The 17901-nt window shown below is 50.6% G+C and overlaps 1 protein-coding gene across 10 annotated transcripts in view; it reads right to left on the reverse strand.

Moving 5' to 3' along the window:
* TTLL5 (tubulin tyrosine ligase like 5) overlaps window positions 1-17901 on the reverse strand; it is a 276403-nt gene that overhangs the window by 235015 nt on the left and 23487 nt on the right. For all 10 annotated transcript variants that reach the window (XM_055131147.1, XM_055131139.1, XM_055131146.1 and 7 more), the window contains 4 exons: window positions 14226-14356; window positions 11185-11267; window positions 2418-2487; window positions 1489-1573 (listed from right to left, as the gene is read on the reverse strand). In XM_055131147.1, coding sequence (XP_054987122.1) covers window positions 1489-1573; window positions 2418-2487; window positions 11185-11267; window positions 14226-14356 — 369 coding nt within the window. The remainder of the gene's footprint in view (window positions 1-1488; window positions 1574-2417; window positions 2488-11184; window positions 11268-14225; window positions 14357-17901) is intronic.

Raw genomic sequence — 17901 nt, forward strand, 5'->3', positions numbered from 1 at the left:
AGTCAGTTCCTGCCTACAGGGGCAAGAGAATCACTCGGCTCAGTGGATTCTGACTTCTAACACACGTCCAACACTTGCCAGAGCACGTGTATATCTGCAGCAAGTTCTGTAGTAAATGTCAGGGTCTGAAAATGATGCCAAATCTTATCAGTAAGGAGAGCCATAGACACGGTAGGTAATATGCAAAACACACTTTGGAAATATGCAAAACGTACAGCTCTATTTTGCCTTCTTTGTGCTCTCGCAAACATGAGAGCCCAGCTTTCGAGGTTTGAGAGCACACGCGCCCACAGACGCTACAGGCAACTGTCTACATGAACCTGAGCAGGGCGCACTGTCAGTGTGTGCGCGGGTGCCTGGTCCAGTCCTCTACAGAGAAACTGAGAAAGGGCTTCTTCGGTTTCCCTCGTCCTCAGATTTCAATGAACAAGAGGCCAGAGCCAGGGAGCTTCGGTAGCCTCCGGGGTTCCCAAGGTTCAAACTCATAAATCTTGATTAAGAGTGTGACAGGCTGGTGAATGCTGCCGCTGCCCCCTAGTGGAGAGGCGAAGACAAGGTTCAACCAGCTAGAACCCGGTGGGCCTGCCAGCTCCCTCCACTTCTGGTCACTAGAGCTGGACGACAGGAAATAATTAAAGCACCAGTGAAATAACGTTGTTAGGGTGTAAGGTCATATGCAAAGAACCGAGGCCTAAGTAGGCAGCATGCCTTGATTCGGGGTGATTCCTGACTCGGACCGTTCTAAACGATCTGGTTTGTCATGACTGCCCATAACCCCCGGGCTGCAGAAGGGAACTCTGTGCAAAAGGGAACCTCGGGTGAGTGTGCCAGGGGAAAGGAAACAAACAGCAAAGCGATGCGCTTCTTTTCAATTATGAAAACACCTACACAACTCTATGGCTACGGGCAACAAAACTCATGTCATAACCTGAACCGTAGGATTACACCACCTTGCCTTAAACTCTCAAGAAAACCCAGAACACTGTGTATGCAAACCGTTGTGATGTGCACAACTCTCCGACTGGTCAGGGGAGGCAGCTCATGCCCCCTGACCGTAGGCCAGACCCAGCTCTGGCCCCTCAGCCTTCGTTACCTCAAATGCAAAAATATGTCAACCATCAGGTGTTGGTGAGGAGGCACATTCGGTCATGAGTCTGGCACATGACGGGTAAAAAGACACAGGGCTTTTATTTTCCTTTCTCGATCCACCGGAAGGGACAATGGTGGCCCCTGAGTCGTCACCACTGCCACTGTGTGGGAAACCACGTGCACCGCGGGACGCCTGCTGCCGAGGGTGTTTGCTCACACACACGCTTTGCTCCTCTGCAGCACTTGCGAATGAGAGCGTCAAGTAAGAAGACTGACCTCTGTCCTCCAAAGCGCAGGGGGAACTCGATTCTCCTAAATTCAACCTCTCAGAAACAGATCTTCACACACTGGCTCATCCTGCTACCCACCCCCGACCCCAGACAAGCCACAGTCTCTTACCTGGCCAGTCCTTCTTCATAGAGATAGATGACAAGAGGATCGTAGGAAGTCACGAGCACGTAGAGGCGGACGTCGAATTTGAAATCTAGAGAAAAAGGATTGCAGTCACAGGGTCACAGGAAAAATTACATTCCTTTGTCTTCGACTCATTCTCTTCAGAATGAACAGGACAGCGGAACAAAGGCGTGTGAAGGCAAGACCACCACTGACACACACACTGCCCACGCACAGAGCCCTTTAAGGAGAATACTTTCACAAGGTAGCTGTGTATAAACAAGCACGAAAAAGGAATTTTACTTGTATCATATAGTTTTCAAAGAGGTACTTGTAACTGGGTGACCTATAATACATACCTATTGCATAATGAAGTTTCTTTTGTATTATCTCATTTTACCTTTAAAAAGAATTCCATGAGGGAGTTTAGGAACCAGCCTTATCCCTGGAGATGCTCTGTCAAAACTTTCAAACTGGGCCAGAGCAATATAGTACAGCAATAGTACAGCAGGTGTGATGCTTGCCTTGCATGCAGCTGACCTGGGTTCGATCACCATCATTCATATCCAATCCCCGGGTTCCCTGGTCCCCAGAGCCCCCCAAAGAGTGATCCCTGAGCACAGAGCCAGGAGTAAGTCCCAGGCACCACTGGGTGTGACCCCCACACCGAACAAAACCAAAGTATTTCAAACTAACTTCCTAAAGGTCTGTTAAAGAATGCTAGGAAAACGACCCGAAGCCTCCATCATGATCAGGGCCTGGGAGATGGCTCAAAGGGAAGAGCGCATTCTCAGCATGCAAGAACCCTGAGTTCGATCCTCGCAGCCTCCATGGCTGTCCTCGCCCCTCTGGGAGGCACCCTCCAAGCTGTGCCAGGGGAGGCCCGCCAAACAGAAACCGAGCGTGATGTGCTGCAGAAGCTGATCCCAACTCACCGTCTATGAGCAGGGGGTTGTTAATGTAACGGGAGACCAGGATGTTCTCTTCCAGGGAAATCTGGTTTGGCTAGTGAGCAGAGAAAGAACGGAAGGATCAAACGCAGAGAAATCCTAATTCGTTAGGGAACAAAGCTCTTATTAATGTTTTAGCAATGATGATTCTGAAAACGAAGACTATGGCTTCTCCAAGCTGCCATATTGTTGGCTACATGACACACCCCTAATGGATACACGGGGTATCCAATTAGAACAGAGGGAAAAACCCTTTACAAAGCCCCTCGCACCAAACAGTCCGAGCACCTTGAAGAAGCCACATACATATTACCGAGTTATCTGTTGAGAAAATAACATTTACTTAACAAAAATGAAACCTTGATTTTCTACAAATGTAGAAAGTAAGATGGACTTTTCTTCTTCTTCTTCTTCTTCAATCTTACCATTATTCTTAAATAAAGGTTTCCTCAAGCTCCCGAGAGCACTAACAGATCTTTCCACCGTGAGCACCGGCACCCCCGTGAATAAGGCATGCTAACTCGAGGGCACCCAAATAGAAATGCAGGCAAAGACCAAATGATCCTTTTTTGTCTGATTGTTTTTGTTTTCCGGGCTACATGTAGTGGAGCTCAGGGACTCTGCACTCAGGAACCGCTCCTAGCAGGCTCAGGGACCATATGGGATGGCGGGAACTGAATCTGGGTCGGCTGTGTACCTGTTGTACTATATCTCTGATCTTTTCAAGTACATAATAAATAAGTATAGCTAAGGGGACGCAGCAAGGGAGGAAGCAGACAGTCTGACCTCCACTGACCTCCACTAAACCCGTCTAGTTCGGGGTTTAGGTCAAGGGACAGCAAAAAGCGTTTCCAGGCACATACAGCAGAGTCTCTGCAAGGGCAGAACGGGAGGCCGCAAAGCACAAACAGGAGGTGAGCACATGAGCAGCGGTGAGAGGGACCCTGGAGTGCAGGGCAGAGGAGAGCCTGCAAAGCTCTCCCCTGGAGAAGAGGCAGGAGACGACCACCTAGGACATAATGAGAGGCAAGCACAGTTCCAACATGAGAGAGAGGGAGCCACTGGCAAAGGAACGTGAACCCCTGGGCCGACAGAGCTTGGACCTGACAAGGCGGAGGCGAGAATATACTGTGGACTCCTGCAAGTCCAGAAAGAGACCAAAGTATCTGGACCGAAGCAGCTATGTGGGGAATGAGAGTGGACAGCGCCAACAGCTGGGAGAGGCAGGACCAAAGGCTCCAAAGGAAGAAGTGGCTATAGCCACAGTCGTAACAAAAACAGAGACAGAGCAGAAAGGACTACGGGCATCTGCAGAAATACGGAGCTTCATAAAAGCACTGAACACTCACTGTGTCCAGCACTGCCCTGCTCCTCATGGGTATCACTCAATACAACCCTGACTGGGCCTTAGAGGAAGCATTGAGGGACTGCCTCAGGCTACATGAGCATCCATGAGCGGGCCTAAAGGGCATGGTCACAAATGACTGCGGTAAGGGCTGGAAAGGTAGTCCAGGGCTGGAGCGACAGCATAGCGGGTAGGGCGTCTGCCTTGCATGCGGCCAACCCGGGTTCGAATCCCAGCATCCCATATGGTCCCCTGAGCACCTCCAGGAGTAATTCCTGAGTGCAAACCCAGGAGTAACCTGTGCATCGCCAGGTGTGACCCAAAAAGCAAAAAAAAAAAAAAAAAAAAAAAGGTAGTCCAGCAGGTAGCGCACTTGCTGTGCACACAGCTGACCCAGGTTTGATCGCCCACAAACCAAACCCAAACCAAACAGATACACAGAGACAGAGCAGCCAGTGCAACAGGTGTGTGTGGACCTCGAGCAATCTGCACCTCTTTCTCGAATGTTCTGACCTGAAACAACTGTTGCAACTTAAAACCCTGCCACCAGAGAAATCATCTGTCCTACCAAACACCACAGGGGACGCTACATTATCACAATAGATAACTCAGGATCACGAGACTCCCCTCTCTGTTTCCATGGCCGCTCTCTCAGACTCAGAACCCCATTTCCCCGTGGCAGCTCCTATGCATCATCCGAGTCGGCCGCAGTGACACCAGGACTGAGTCACGCTTGTGCTTCGGTCACCTACACCATGTCCTGACTGCCGCCCACTGCCCTGGTGGGCTTCGCACAGTAGCACCTCCCTATGGGGCCCGCATCGTGTGTAAGAACAGAGGCAATCCTGAAGCAGCCCGCTGCAGCCTCTGCTCCAACTCTGAGACTCACTGACGGCCACACCCCACACGCTGAGGAGCAGCCGCAGGCTGCAGGAGGAGGCGGAGGCGCAGCCTGCGCTTGCAGGAGGCCCGGGTTTGACCCGAAGGTCTGCCAAGCACCACTGGAAATGACTCCCCGGTTGTCAGGATACCACCAGGGTACCACGGGGTGTGGCCCCAACCATCCAGAAGAGACCTATGACCAATCAAGTCTCCTCAGGCCAGAGGCCACGTGGGCAGAAGCCTTCACTCCATGCCACACAGAGGACATCCTGGTCTCCGTGTTTCCTGCCTCCCTCATCATACACACGTGTTCTTTGGATGGTACAAATCATTTCATATTTTAGGTCACGTTAACATTCGTTCAGTGGTCTGCACCTTTCATTTCTACTTGCAAAGGGAACTAAATCTTTTCACAGAAAAACGGTGGGGGTAGAGTTTTGGAGATAACGTGTCCTGGCGATGGGCAACTACACAAAGTCTTTTGGGATTTTCAGGTCTGTTCCCTTTTTGTCCATCCCTAATTAGCTCGATGTAAACTGGCTTCAATTCCAAGTTGAAACTGCCTTCCAACTCAGGCTTTAATCAAGACTCTGAGTTGTTGTTGAACTCTGGAATCACATCCACTTTCCTAATTAAGATCAAACTCTCTCTGTTAAGCTATTGTAAGGTGGAACAGCCAAAAATGTTTCCCAAGAGGGCAATACCAACCCCTGGGTGGCACTGGAACAGTAAGGGACAGAGGAGAGGAGATAGCAGCAGATTTGTGTGTGTGTGTGTGTGTGTGTGTGTGTGTAAGTGCATGTGGCACATTCCCTCAGCCTCCATTTAACTACTGCTTTTCCTAATGAATGCTGCCATATGACTATGAGTTTCTGTCCCGAGTAGGTGGTCTATCTTGGCCAACTTGTGCGCACAGGTCTTGAGCATCCGTTGTCCCCGACTCAAGGTACTGTCCTCCGTTTCCTGGGGTCCAGGTAGTTGCCAGACAGCTACAAGTGATTTGTTTGCAAATTTCCAGGTGGGAAGAGTCCCTTTTTTATTCACCCAGAAAAGAGGGCAGGAGGCCCAGCCAGTTTAGGATCCACTACTCAGCTCTCAGATCAGCTAGGCTGAAGCCAGAGAGATAGTACAGCAGCAAGGCACAACCAGGGTTCGATTCCTGACATCCCATATGGTCCCCTGAGCACTGCCGGAAATAGTTCCTGAATGCAGAGCCAGGAGCAACCCCTGAGCATTGCCAGTTGTGACCCCAAAACAACAAAAAACCAAAAAGACTTAAAAAAAAAATCAGCTGACAGTTACAATCTTGACTTTATCACTTAATAGGGAAATAACAGTAACAAGCTCATAAAGAATAAATGAGGTTAGATTTGAAAGGCACAGTGGTCCTGAGCAGATATTATATTCTCAAGAAACATCAGCTGGTATTCTTACTGCAAATTTAATAGTATCGATGTAGATCTAGTCCGCTAAGTCACACAACTCAACAGAATTCATCACAGGCCATGATACTGTACTCGAAAGAGCGTACTGGTCATGAAGACCTGCAAGAGTGAGAGCAGAGGCAGAGTCCCCAACGCTTCAACGGGCTGTTAGAAATGACCCACAAACCAGGGCCACCCTAAATCGCTGTTGGGTGACAGGGGGAGGTCAGTGGGGGATCACATATGAGATAAAAGCATATACAGAAACAAGAACAGTACAGAAGTTTGGTAAGGAGGAATGAGAAGTGACCTAAATACTCTCCAGATATTTCACCATCTCAAGGAAAGTACGATATTATATTTACCGTGGATAATGTGTGAGACAAGGATGCCTAAATTTGACTTTCATAATCAAATTCATACCTTAATCAGAAAATGCCGGATACTTCCCCGCCTCGATTTTAATACACTAAATTGGGAAAATGTGGCCTTTAGTCATGGTTACCGAAGCTCCAGCTCCTTCAGGCTGTATTTCGAGAGTTAAGTTCAAGGGCACGTCGTCAAAGGACCTTTGCCAGTCGGCTGGCCCAGAAGCCTCCATCTGGAGGAGCTCACACTTCTCCGACATCAAAGTAATGTGTGGGCTTTTTTGGATTTTATTTTCTATCCTTCATTCTAGTCTCGTAGTGGAAAGCTGCTAGATGCAGATATTTTCCAAAGGGTCATGACTATTATTGAGCGTTTTTATGAAGAGGCCCTCTCCGTGCAGCAGGAAGCCAGGGAAAGCTGTTTTCACTTGGCCTCACACCTAACCCTGGGGCGCCCCCGCCCCGAAAGGCCCTCACCCCCCCACCCTAGTTCTGCTCACAGGCCCCCCGTCCCAGCACCCTACCCCCAAATACACACACATTCTGCCTCTCTCCTCCCCCTCCCTCCCTCCCTCTTCTCTTCCTCTCTTTCTCTCTCTCTCTCCCTCTCTCTCCCTCTCCTCCCGCCTTCCTCCCTCCCTCCCTCCCTCCCTCCCTCCAATCCAAAAGGAAAGCAGGCAGCAAGCGTGGAAACAGTTACTTCATCCAGTTGGCTAATGGGCCCCATATTCCAAGGGAAAGGGTCCAGGTGTGGAAAAGAGGGGCTGGGCAGGCGCAGTGGAGGGGAAAAGCACCAACAGCATGGCTTGTAGGTCTGGGCAAAAGGTGACAAAATTCCAGCTTGGGACTGAAGTGGGAATGTCTCCCCATTATGCCCACGGCCGCCAGCCCCCTCCTTGTGCCTGCTGGCACCTTCCCAGGCTTCTGTCTGGCACCTCCACCAAATACCTCAAAGAATCAGACTCACTCCAAAGCTTCACCAGGGGGAAGGGGAGGAAGGGGTCCTGCCAAGCACTTTGATCAAGGCAGGGGGTCTTGGGAAGGAGAAAGGGAGCATGCCAAAGACATGCTCCAAAGATGTGTCAGCCCTGTGCGAGAGCCAGCATCCAGGGAAGAGTCAGGGCACCAGGTTCCCGGCCCCACCAAGGAAAAGTTCAGCTTTTCTCTTCTTTAGGATGTTGGTTTTAAAATAACAAATCACTGAGGCATAGAGCATTCCAGAAGGGGCAGGGAAGGGGGGTTGGGGGGGAGAAAAGAATCCCAGATGAGCTGGGAATAGATCCTACTCTTCTTTGACTCAAGTCTCTCAGAGATTAAAAAAGTAAACTTGTAGCACAGTTGACTTTCAAATAGCGATTCCATTTGGCAGCAAAGCCCTGAGTCCAAGCTCCGGCCGTCTACATGACTCAAACAACACGGGCGCTCTTGGTGGGTGCTGGGGGCGGGGGGGGGGGTAGGCCACAGAGCTGAGGGGCAGGACAGGAGCTTTCAGCCAGGTCAGAACCCAGCAAGGAGAGAAGATCCAAGGGCTTACGTGTGACAGGAGAGTCAGAGGACTTCAGCGCCACCCAGGGCCCGGCAGTGGGAACTGCACACTGGGCCTGGCATGTCACAGCTGCTGCAGCAAATGCACCGCACACCCCCCCACCCCTTCCTCAGCGAGAAAAAGCTGGCCTGGGGTGTTTCCGCAATGGTTTGTAGCCCAGCTGCAATGAAGGACTTTTCCTTCGGAGAAAGACTGCCCGGAAAGTTGGATCCTGCGTGTACGGACAGAGCTCTGGACCCCACAGCCACCTGATCCCTGCAAGGACCCAAAGGGGGAGAGAGAATAAAGCAGGTCGCCCCGAGACAGCAGCGCCTGCATTTCCAGTCCCGACGCAGCGGCCTGTCCTTCGTGACAGGACACACTCCTCCCCCGCCCGCACCCCAGGGGAAGCCAACGTGCTCCGTCATCCCACAGAGCCCCGCCAGCCTCTCTGGGAGAGGCAGCTAAGGGAACAGCAGGGCAGGCCCAGGCCAGGGGCCCAGCTCACTGTCTTTCTCCTTTTATAAGCAGACTTTTATTATTGTAATATAGGTGACATGTTAGCAATAGCACTGACTCTTCTGATGAGCATACTATCAAATGCAAAATAATTCTTTCCTTATCTTACTTTTCTCTGTGTGGGGGGGGGCGGGGGCGGGGAGCGAGGGGGGGAGGGTCGGGGGTTGGGGGGAGAGGGGAGTGCTGAAGATGGACCCAGAAAGCAAAGCTCTATCACAGAGATACCACATCTGGCCCTTCAGTGGCCAACTACAACCAATACGCTCTTTTGCTCGTACTTAGGATTCAACACACAACATCAGCAAAACTGAGAAAGCTCGACAGCAGGAGGAAAAAGATGATCCCAAGAAAATTTAAAGAACAGAAGAAAACTTAAAAATACAAACAAAAAAACTCAGTTTACACAGAAAGGTAAAACTACACTTATTAAATATTAACAGGCTGCCATTTATAATAAAAACACTTTTGGGGCTGGAGCGATAGCACAGCGGGTAGGGTGTTTGCCTTGCACGTGGTCGACCTGGGTTCGATTCCCAGCATCCCATGCAGTCCCCTGAGCACCGCCAGGAGTGATTCCTGAGTGCAGAGCCAGGAGTAACCCCTGTGACCCAAAAAGAAAAATAAATAAATAAATAAAATTAAAAAATAAAATAAAAACACTTTTTTGAAAGTAACTCGGGGAACTAAGAGGTTCTGGAAACTGAGAGCTGCTACAGAAATACAGTAGATGGATGGCTCTGTGAGAACACAAACAGAAACCAGAAGATGCAGGAGGGGCAAGGCAAAGAATTAAAAATAAGAGCTGACATGGAGGAAAAGCCCAGAACCTTTCAAAGCAAGTTTGAACGGCAAAAATGAAGACCAAAAGCAGGTACAATTTTCCCTGAACTAAAGAAAAACACTAATTTCTAGACGAGAAGGGCCAGTCCAAAGTCGTGGCAAGAGAACGAAAAAGGTCCAGACTGAAATACTGGTAAACTTCAGAGCTCTTAAAGAGAGCACAAAGGTCATAAACCGGTAAAATGATGAAAAATAATAGTACAGCAGGTACTTGCTGTGCACTTGGCCAACCTGGGTTCCATCCCTGTATCCCACATGATCCCTGAGGCCACCAGGAGTGATACTTGAGTGAGACCAAGAGAGCCCAGAGCACTGCCAGATGTGGTCCCAAAACAAAACAAAACGGAAAAAATTATGAACAAAAACAAGTGGTCCAACTTGGAGCGAATGCTGCAGCAGGATGACTAGGGTCCTGGGAACGTGTAGTGGGGAAACCACCCAGAACTTAAACCAGCTGATGGCATGACTTAGGGAGCCTGGGCACCCACTGAGATGCAGAGCCAGGTTCATGCATGAGGCTCCCTGAGTGCAGACACTGCTGGGCCCTGGGGGCAGACGCTCCACTGCTGGGGCAAGGGCCACACGTGGAATTTCAACAGCTCCAACATCTGCCAGTGGGACTGCAAAGACCACCTTTGGTCTTCTCACACCCAAGGTCTTTCCCTTGGCAATCACCCTAGCAACAGACTGTGGCAGGGGCAGTTTGGGAAAACTGTCTATGAACTTACCTGGCAGAGGAAAAGGTGCCTCTTTAGCCCACAACGGCCCGGGCAGTGGACTGTCTTACCTTGGGGGGCCCGGGCAGTGCACTGTCTTACCCTGGGGGGCCCGGGCAGTGCACTGTCTTACCTTGGGGGGCCCGGGCAGTGGACTGTCTTACCTTGGGGGGCCCGGGCAGTGGAATGTCTTACCTTGGGGGGCCCGGGCAGTGGAATGTCTTACCTTGGGGGGCCCAGGCAGTGCACTGTCTTACCTTGGGGGGCCCGGGCAGTGGAATGTCTTACCTTGGGGGGCCCGGGCAGTGGACTGTCTTACCTTGGGGGGCCCAGGCAGTGCACTGTCTTACCTTGGGGGGCCCGGGCAGTGGACTGTCTTACCTTGGGGGGCCCGGGCAGTGGACTGTCTTACCCTGGGGGGCCCGGGCAGTGGAATGTCTTACCTTGGGGGGCCCGGGCAGTGGAATGTCTTACCTTGGGGGGCCCGGGCAGTAGAATGTCTTACCCTGGGGAGCCCGGGAAGTGCACTGTCTTACCTTGTGGGGCCCGGGCAGTGGAATGTTTTACCTTATGGCTACGTATTTGGATTATATATTTGGCCCAACTACCTTCTATTTTATGCTGTTAGTTATTGCAATACATCAAGATGACTTTTGCAAAAAAAAGAGAGATGAGGAAGAGGAAGACAATGAGGTAAGGACAGAGAGAGAGAGGGAGGGATGATGAGAAACAGCAGCGTGGATGTCTGAACAAACTCAGGCTGACGTCCTGGATGACGTCCAGGGGCAGGAACCCACTGTCCAGGCTACCAACGAGCACTTACTGCCGAGAATCCGCCCGACAGTACGCAGGAAGCAAAGAAAGGTGCCACCTTCTTGGCTGACACCAAAGGCTGCCCTCCCGACACTGGATCCAGTTACTTTTTCACTGCCAAGTAACTGTTGGCGTGGGAGAGAGCGGGTGTCACCAGCGAGGTCAACCGCAGCCAATTCAGCCCCAGGACAGCTGGGACTGTGGACGGCAGACAGGCCGCTGCTCTCAGCAAAGAGGAAGGGTGAGAGGTACCGGTAGCTTGGGCACGCACAGTCGGAAGTGGAGAACACACAAGGGACAGGGCCCCGCAACACACTTACATTGTTGATCAGGTAGACACCCCGCCCTCTGGAAGAGGCCACTGGTTTTACTATCCAAGGTCCCCGATCCTTTGAGTATGAATCTGCTCAAAATATCAGGAGATAAGAAAAGAACAAAGGAAAAGAAAGGTGTGAGCTGATCACCTTACATTCCAACCATGGTTGTCTACTCAGGTAACCCAGGATTTTCCATGTTTCTCCCTGGAGGATGGCAGCTACAGGGCTCACATTTTGGGCTGCCCTTACAAATGCAAACAGAGATTCAATGCCCGAGCCTGCCAGGAGTGACCCTGAGCCCAGAGCCAGGAGTAAGCCCTGCGCAAAGCCCGGTGTGGCCCAAAACATAGTTGTGTGGCATCTACCTACCTATTAACTCCATGTTCTCTAATGGTCAAAAAGCAATAGTAGAGTGGATGAGGCATTAGCCTTGCACGCAGCAAAGCCAGATTCAATTCCTGGCACCCCATATGGTCCCCCAAGCTCCTCCAGGAGTAAGTCCTGAGAGCAGAGTCAGGAGTGAGCCCTGAACACTGCTGGGCGTGGCCCAAAAACAAACTAAAATGGGAAAGCTGTTGTCAACTCATGAGAGGTACAAAACCAGAAGCCACAGCTTGGCCCGAGAGTTGTGGGTTGCAGACAGCTGATCCACATAAGGGAATACTGAGAAGACGCACAAAGCAGAACGTTCTAGACCACCTGCCCCTTACCTTCTCCCATCTCACGCCTCTTTAGATTCGCTTTGATTCTGTCTGGGGGCCACTCCCCAGGACTTACTCCTAGCAGGGTGAGGACCATGCGGTGCTGGGGATGAGCCCAGGGCTCCTGCATGCACACCACATGCTTGGCCCCTGGAATCTTTTCCCCAGGCTGACCTTGAGCCTCTTCCCTGCCCTAAGTCACTCAGTCAGGCTCTAACCCCAAAGAGGAAAGCCTGGCGGAGTCCAGCTCCTCTGCTTGAACCTGGACAAGTAAGTTCCCTTGAAAGCCAAATAAATAAGCAGACAGTGAGGCTTGGCTCTGGCCCGTTTCTACAGAGTGGTGCTAGTGACACAGACAATTCCTGGGGCCCTAAGATACATATTACATAATCTGTTATACACTTCAGTTAATATGTATTAGTGATCACTGTCACTGTCATCCCGTTGCTCATCGATTTGGTCAAGCGGGCACCAGTAATGTCTCCATTGTGAGACTTGTTACTGTTTTTGGCATATCGAATACGCCACAGGTATTAGCTTGACAGGCTCTGCTGTGCGAGCGAAATATTCTCAGTAGCTTGTCTCCAAGAGGGGCAAGGAATCGAACCCGGGTCGGCCATGTGCAAGGCAAATGCTCTACCGCTGTGCATTTACTGAATGCTCTACCGCTGCAGTTATTGAAGACACTTTGAGCACTTACTGACAACACTCGCATGAAAGATGGCTGACTGGAATATACTGCTTTCATTTCCCTTATGATGATGAGTTTTTTGTTCTGTTCTCTTTTTTGCTCTGGGGCCATACAGTAACAACAGTAACAACAAATCTCACAATGGAGATGTTACTGGTGCCCGCTCGAGCAAATCTGTGCTCAGGGACCACGCCTGTCAGGCTGGGGAGACCATATGTGGTGCCACTTGGGTCGGCCGTTTGCAAGGCAAATGCCTTACCTGCTGTATTATTGCTCTTCAACCATTTGAGAACATGGAGATGGATGGATAAATAGGTGCCACACACAACTATATAAACATTGTGCTAAGATACATCATCTCATTTTTCTTTTTTAACTCAGAACACTCTTCCAAAAAAGTTAGAAAAAATGAGAAATTACAGCACCAGGTATGTGACTAAAGGGGGAAGGTCATGCTTTACTTGTCAAATACTTGGACTGACTTCCTGCTACTGGCAAATAACAAATAGAAATGACAATTCTCTCTCTCTAGACATGTAAAGAAATTGCGGCTCAGAGTGAACCGATCACCAATTATTTTTAGTTTAGATATTCTGACTACTGGAGCAATAGCATAGCAGGTAGAGCATTTACCTTGCACATGGACGACCCGGGTTTGATTCCTCCGTCCCTCTCAAAGAGCCCGGCAAGTTACCGAGAGTGTCCTGCCTATAGGGCAGAGCCTGGCAAGCCACCTGGGGTGTATTAGATATGCCAAAAACAGTAACAACAAATCTCACAATGGAGATGTTACTGGTGCCCACTCGAGCAAATCGATGAACAACAGGACAACAGTGCTACAGTGCTATTCTGACTACTGGTCGATACTCAGTTTTTAGTTTACTTATTTTAGGTCACACGTGAAATTGCTCAGGGCTTACTGCTGGCTCTCTGTGCTCAGAAATCACTCCTAGCAGTGCGCAGGGACTATATATGCAGCACCAGGGATTGAAACGGGGCCAGCCGCATGCAAGGCAAACGCCTTAACCCCTGTCCTATCTCCCCGGCCTTGGTCAATATTGTTTTGAAAGTAAGTGTTCCCCCAGAAACTTTCATTTCCCCTTCACCACCACAGCCATATTCCACATATGTCACCACTAAACGATGTCACTGACTCTCTGTCACTGCTGAAATCTGGCTACTGTGCGAGAGTTTGGCTACTGCCCACCCCCAGACAACCCTGCTACCGCTGCTGACTGTCATGGCTCTGTCGCCTCTGACAGGAGACTTCTGTAAACCCCAGAAACATTATATGCGACACCCACAAGACGCTACTAAGATAAACATAGCATACACAATCCGGATACAAAAACACACTCTAGGAACCGGAGCCATAGCAGGCGGCTGACCCGGGTTCGGTCCCCGGCACTCCATGTGGTGCCCAGAGCTTACCAAGAGTGACCCCTGAGTGCAGAGCCCGGAGTCAGCCCCAAGCACTGCCACGTAGGGCCCAAAATACACAGAAAGATAAATAAAAGTCCACAGTCTATTTCTCCTTGAAGCTGTTTTGCTAAGGACATCACTTCTGGATTTGGACAGGTTGGGATGGGGGTGGGGGGGCGCATCTGTCCCACGGGCAAGCCCTGGGGCTGGGGTGAGGGGCAGGCACTCACTGCAGAATTCTGCGTACTCCGCCGGCAGCAGGAAGGTCTGGGGGAGGATGTGGAAAGCCTTGAATCCATGAGTGTGCTGCATGCGAATGATGTTCTTGTACAGTCGGTCCTTCCGGGTGAGTTCATATGACCTGAAACCACACGGGATCGCCAGTCAGCAGCCCGACACACATGTGCCTGAGCTCAGCTCGCAGCCCGAGAGCTGTTACTCAGGGCAGTTTTCTCGCCTCAGTCTATCCCCCATGGCAACCTAGAAGGCACACGGATCATTTTCATGTAGGACATTTCTTCACTCAAGTTTATTATTAAGGTATAATTTATGCAGAGTCAAACTTGTCCTTCTGGGCATGCAGTTCTCTGACTGCGGACACACACATATACTTACATAACCACCATTTACAGTCAAGACAGCGGACAGGGCTAGAGACTCAGCACAGGGTGCGGTGCTGGCCCTGTGAGACCTGGCTCCATCGCAGGCAGCACGTACGGCCCGGGGGGTCCCCGCACTGCCAGGACTCCTGAGCACCAAGCCAGGAGTATCCCCAGAACACCACCAGGAGTGGTCCCAAAGCACCCCCGTCCCTCCAGAAAAATAAAGGACTGTTCCAACGTCCCCGGAAAGTGACCTCTCTAATAACGAGCGCGCCCTCGAAAACACTGTTCTCCATGCCATGAGTGTGCCTGTGCCCGTGAGCGAAAGTTCCCTCTGAGCCGGTCTTCCATCCCTCCGCCTGCTGGGCAGGGGAGCTGGGCTGAGCTGTGTGTATCCGCCCTCCAGCCCCTACGGCTCGGCAGTGATCCATTCAGGGATGCTCCAACCTGGGTCTCTGTTCCCCCACACCGGCTTGCTTCTCTCCATGTTTTGAAGATCAGGAACAGTCACTGGAAGCATCTGCATGTGGGTGTCTCTATGATTGAAAGTTGCCCGAGGTTTTCGGTGTGTTTTCCTCTCTCGGAAAGTCTGGGTCTGGAAAGACGGCTGAGCAAGTCATTGCAGTTATCTGTCACTGCACAATAAATGCCACCAGCATAACCGCTTAAGGCAGTAATAACCTGCTCAAACGGGCGCTGGGCGGGACGGAGTGGCAGGGCCCTGGTGGGGGGGGTGCAGGCGCCAGGCCTGTGGGGGCGGGAGCACCCACTCCGCAGCAGGCGCTTCTCTTATACAGGGCTGGGAGCTGGCAGCCAGCCTCAGCTGCCCCCCTTGTGACTTTCCCACCAGGCTGACGGAGAACCTTCTGACACAACAGCTGGTTTCTCCCAGACCCAGGGATCCAAGAAGGAAAGAATGAGGCAAAGAGCTGCAACGCTTTGATCAAATGACTGACAATCTGGACTCCGTGACGCGCCATCACTTCTGCCACATTCCATGTGTGAGAGCAGATCACTGAGTCCAACCATCCTCATGAATAGAAACTTAATGAGCTCAATGTCAAGGAAAATGTGCACATTAAATAAAATAAATAAAGCACCCGTGACAACACACATTTTTAAACCCCTGTGAAAGCCTAATTAACCTTGTAAGAAGCTGCCAAACGACTGGCCGTTTCCTCACTCCAGCTGAGGAAGTGTCCGAGCACGGGCCGCACACTGCACCCTGACTTCGGGTCGTCCACTCTCCTAGGTCCATACTGGTCATCCCAGGAGGTCTGTAACATGCACTCCCCTAACGGTAAGTGAGGGTGACCATCTTTCAAAAAGGAGATGCTGCCCATTATGAAAACCCGGGTTGTTTCCTTCCTACCAAGTTGCAAGAGTTTACTCTATATTCTGGATTGCTTTTTTTTTTTTAAATCAGATACACATTTAAAAAATATTCCTCTCCTACTCCGTGGCTTGTCTCTCCATTCTCTCAGCAGTGCTTGCCTATTTATTTATTTATTTGGGCTCTGGGGCCACGTCCAGTGGTGCTCTGAGCTTACACCTGGCCACCTTCAGGGATCACCCGTGGCAGTGCTCAGGGATCCATACAGGATGCCAGGGATCAAACCAGGTTGGCAGCTTGCAAAGTTAAGTGCTCTACCCACTGCATTATTACTCCAACCCTGTCTCTTAGCGTTTGTTTTTTTGTTTTGTTTAGATTTTTTTTTAAGAGCAGACATTTTATTTGGTCCTGGGGGGGTAGTATACAGGGCAGAACTTGGGGGCCTAGCCGTGACTCTCAGTGACACTTGTGCCTGGCTGTGAAGAGCAGATCTTTCCAATTTAATGAGGCCCAACTTAATCGTTTCTATTTCCAAAGGGCTGTTCTTTGGGGCCAGGGCTGAAGCTCAGTGGCAGAACAATCGTCACCGCCCCCCCGGGAGTACTGCTCTGCTCATACTCCCCCACACCCCCAAATTCAGGACAAAACAGAGCATGCAGACTGTGTCTGATGGTTCTGCCTGAAAGGTGTGCTGTTTCTGCGGGGTCACATGTGGCGTTTGCTCTACTGCTGAGCCCCCACAGGACAAAGAAATCGCTCCCTAAGCCACAGCTGTATCAATCTCCAGTTTTCTGGTAGCAGGGTTAGTTTAAAGTTTTTTTAAAGACTATTTAAAAGTCCACTGAAGGGGCTGGAATGATAGCACTGCGGGTAGGGCGTCTGCCTTACACATGGCCGACCCAGCATATGGGATTCCCAGCATCCCATATGGTTCCCTGAGTACCGCCAGGAGTGATTCCTGACTGCAGAGCCAGGAGTCAGCCCTGAGCATCGCCAGTGTAACCCCCCCCAAAAAAAGTCCACTGAAAACGGATGATTCTGATTCCCTTTATGCATCCAGTTCTACCTGGAGAAATCCAATAACCCATCCACTCCCTCGATTCAAGGCAGTGGAGAGAAAATAAGGCTTAAATGAAGAGACACAACAAAACCACAACTTGTTAGGAATCCTGAAAAATCACATTTATCCCAAATCATGAGGACACCTCACAAGATGTGCAGCCAAGGCATTGAAACAAGATGACTGGGTGCAGGGTAGGAGAAATGAAAAATCAAGAGTCTTCATTTCAAAGGACGAGGAGGAGAGTGCGCATAAAAATCAAACTTAGCGTGCCAGAGCTACTGGGGCGTACCTAAGTCCTGGAAACAAAACAAAACAATGTGTAACCACTGCCCAAGGAAAAGCAACCACCGACACCTTCGGGCCCCTCTTCCCTTCCCCTCCTCTCCATGAGGACGGGGATGTCAGTGGCTGAGTGCCACGGCTACAAGAGGGCAGGGCTTAAGCACAAACCCCTATTTTCTAGGTCACCGATATAAAACAAAGGACCTAGCCACAAAGATAACAGCTAACACTGACGAAGCGCTGACTCCATGGACAGGCAACTTCCTCTGGTCCTAGGACTCCAGATCTTGGCGTGTTAAATGCTCCCAGCAGTCCTAGGAGGAATGTGCACTGTTGCTTTCTTTCTAGCCACATAATGAAGAAACAGATGCTCAGGAAGGTGAGCTGGCCAAGGCCACTCAGCAGACCACAAGACCACATCATAAAAGAATCAGGTAGTGACATTTCACAACTCAATTATGCTGTCCTTCAATTCTAATACAAACAAATGGAAATCACTCTAACGCAGGAAGGAGTTCTCACGCCATTTGCAGAATTCAATCAAACATGAGGTGGTGTGTGGAGCGGGCGGGGGTGGGGGTGGAAGGAACCTCTGCTTGGAAATCTGGGAAGTTTTTGAACCAGCA

Source organism: Sorex araneus, chromosome 3, assembly GCF_027595985.1.
Source record: "Sorex araneus isolate mSorAra2 chromosome 3, mSorAra2.pri, whole genome shotgun sequence".
In the NCBI taxonomy this organism is placed as follows: Eukaryota; Metazoa; Chordata; class Mammalia; order Eulipotyphla; family Soricidae; genus Sorex; species Sorex araneus.